Genomic DNA, 3240 nt, shown 5'->3' with positions numbered 1-3240 from the left:
GGGCACACCTACTTTCCCCATCATCAAAATTTCCATTTAGAGCAATAGTCTTTGCACATTAGAATGACGTAAATTCAAAAGATAAATGCTCAAACTGCACATGCATAATCAGGTTTGAAGCCTTTGGAAGTGTAAAACGTGTACAATTTGTGGAGTTACCCTTTAAGGTGGACCAGCTATTCTCATTTGAATGACAAGTGCCCCTGTGCCTACCTACCAGTTTCCATCAGTGCAGCTAAAAAAAAAAATGTCAATGCCAAAAAGAAGAGCGGAATGAACAGAAGTATCTTTGTTACAGAAATATGTGTAACAAGACATATATGCTAGTACAATATAATAACAAGTATCACGTATATGCTTTGTCAGGAATTCACAGGTTTGTAAACAATATTTTCTGTATGTGTGAGAGAACTAAGTAAGGGGAAGTGGTTAGCAGAGGTAAAATAAACTCTCATTTCACCAATGCCAACCACCCACACTAACTGCTTACTGCTACAAGGCGTGTTGAAGCCTGTATGCTGGCTAACCCTAAATTCCTGCCATGCAGCTCCAAGTCAGTTGTGGAGCTTGACTCACTCTGCAGTCACACAGCAAGCAGACTCATCAACAAGTCAGCGAAATTCCCTTTTCTATTAAACTAAGTGACATGTGAATAGCCTATAATGCAATCCACAAAACACAGCTCAATCAACAACTTCAGACACACTCAGTTCACTTAAAGTTAGCATTGCATTAAAATTGTTATCAGACTAATATTACACCACAGCCACTTCCCTACCCAGCAGACAGTAAAGGCAGCATCTGACTCGACTACTTTAACTGGTGGTAACTTGTTGCTGACAACATCCTGTATGTTGCTTGCAATCGCTTAGAAGCGGCACATGTCCCTATGAATGCCATGACACAATTCAGAGTCAATTGGTTGACAAATAGTTCTCTACAGATACTGATGAATATCGGTTTGACAAAATGACAATCCCCCATCCTGGGAAAAATATGGTTTGCTTGTTTCTGGTTTTAAAGGCTGAATTACAGTAAAGTGATATCATCTGAACTAACCAGACTGTTCTACTTTTTCTAACTAAGTTAATTTACTGTTAAAATACCAAAAGGCAATACTTAATAACAGTGTGAACAGACAGGCTTGAAGCTGTCCACTTGTGATCAGATCACCCAGGATGGGTGCTGGTCTGAATTCCTCCAAAGAGCCCCAAAAGAGGTTTAAGATCATAGAGTTCAGCAAAGGGCAGATTTCTATAATTCAAATAATTAGCTTTCTTTAACCTTTCACCATGTGTGATCTTATGAAGGCAAAACTATGATAAGTGTCAATGTGTGTAATCACATTTAAAATGTGTTCCATCACAATTCATTTTGACTCTCGATCAGATCACAACTGAAGAGATCAAATCAAAGCAGTTTTTAATCATTAACATTTTTACTAAGCACACATCGGTCCTGGTAGGAGAACTGAGACCATTATGCAATGGTCTATAAACAGGGAAGTCTGTTGTCTGATTTCCTTATCACCGACTTGCATAATGTCCCCACCCTGCAATCACTCAAGCTACAGGAATCCATTGGTGGGCTGCATTAGATTGAACATTAACTGGACAAGGGGGCAGCGAGCTTCAAATACGGATTTCTTTTTCTTTTGTCTTTTAATTTATCTGTTTCTCAGTCCATTCATAAACTATTTATCTCATAAAGTCTAACGCCTATCATATCGTGGTGTAAGATCTCAGTTGCTTGTCTTTAAGCTTTTAATTTGCTCATTAAGTTTTGTATTATTCTGTGGTACTTTTTCTAATTCCCAGTAGTAAAAACATTCTCTGTTTTATTCAGATATGTCAGCTTACTCAGATACATGAGTAAGCTGACAACGAAACTTCCTTATATGAGCAATCTTAACGTTACTTCCCTGACAAAACCCAGTGACTGCTATAAAATTAGAGTGGACAACCACTGGCCTCGACGCATTTTTTCAGATTTAACCTCCGCCCCGCGGCAGGTACCACATTCAGCCCGACTGTCACACTCACATTTTGAACATCTTCTCCATGTCTCTGATCTGGTTTCGGGAGAACTCTTTGAACTCGGTGTAGGGGTTGAAGACCTTCATGCTGGGCTGGCAGCGCTCTCCCTGCCCCTCGTTCAGCTCCTCTCTTCGCATCAGTTTAGCGCCCAGTTCCGAGTCTGCATTGGCTATCTTCGGTTTCTCTTCCGACCCATTCTGCTGTTCGGAGACGTCCACAGCAACAGGGTCCTCGGCTCCTTCTTCAATCTGCAGCCGACGGGTGAGCTTGGACGTGAGCTCGTCTGTAGCCATTTTCAAAAGACAGCGTTATTTAGCTAACTACAGTAGAGGAGAAAGCGTCAGCGCACAGGCTTATAGACCTTCTGTAGCCTTCTTAGAGCCTTCTGTCCGGTAGCTTACACCCCTGTTTGTAGGCTGTATACGGGTAATTGTGCAAGAGACGAACCAAACTGATTCTAAATATATTCGCTTATCTAACGGTTAGTTTTAATTTCCAAAGCTCAAGCTCTGAGCTGAGATAAATACCTCTACTTCAGGATGTTGTATATTGGCTCATTATCTACGTAGCCTTCTGTAGCCTGTCATGCTGTCACCACGCCTTTTAAAGAGACAGTGCTGAGTCACATGGGCTGCACAACACGGTACATGTCATGTACAAGTTGAAAAAAGTGAATAACGCACAGGAAAAAACTGCAACTTCTTTAATCTTACAGGTAGCTTGTTAGTTTGACTGAATCCCCCCTTCTTAAACAGCCTAGTTCAAAACGTAGTAATGACATTAGAGTATATGTGCTTAGCAATAGATATAACTAATAATAATAATGGGCTGATTAACCTACTAATAAAATTATCAAAGGACCAGAATGAGGTTGGTAAAGGGCCACATTTGGCCCATGGGCCACTAGTGGAATAGGTTTGTGCAGTGCCGGTCCTAGCTTACATGACGCCCTGGGCGAACCTCACCTTCAGCGCCCCCCCACCCCCCACCTGGCAATTCGTGATGTGATTGACTTTAGCCTACTAATTGCATTAGTTGTGCACTATTAGATGATAATTTCTCATTTTGGTTTGCACTAACTGGGCAATTTTCATACTCGTATTTATTATTTATTAATAACAATACACTGCCCACACTGTTTATAATTACACTGTTTATATTTATACATTTTATGTTTATGCGATTCTATTTCTGCTCTAGCTCT

General features: G+C 40.6%; 1 protein-coding gene across 1 annotated transcript in view; it reads right to left on the bottom strand.

The window, feature by feature from the left end:
* Nucleotides 1-2587, bottom strand: part of efhd2 (EF-hand domain family, member D2) — a 12297-nt gene extending 9710 nt beyond the window's left edge. The window contains exon 1 of the mRNA XM_073469536.1: nucleotides 2043-2587. Within this exon, the coding sequence (XP_073325637.1) occupies nucleotides 2043-2329 (287 nt within the window). The 5' untranslated portion in view covers nucleotides 2330-2587. The remainder of the gene's footprint in view (nucleotides 1-2042) is intronic.
* Nucleotides 2588-3240: the final 653 nt, after the last annotated feature.

Source organism: Pagrus major, chromosome 7 (assembly GCF_040436345.1).
Source record: "Pagrus major chromosome 7, Pma_NU_1.0".
NCBI lineage: Eukaryota > Metazoa > Chordata > Actinopteri > Spariformes > Sparidae > Pagrus > Pagrus major.
The sequence above is the reverse complement of the archived record's forward strand: the minus strand, read 5'-3'. Positions and strand labels throughout refer to the sequence as shown.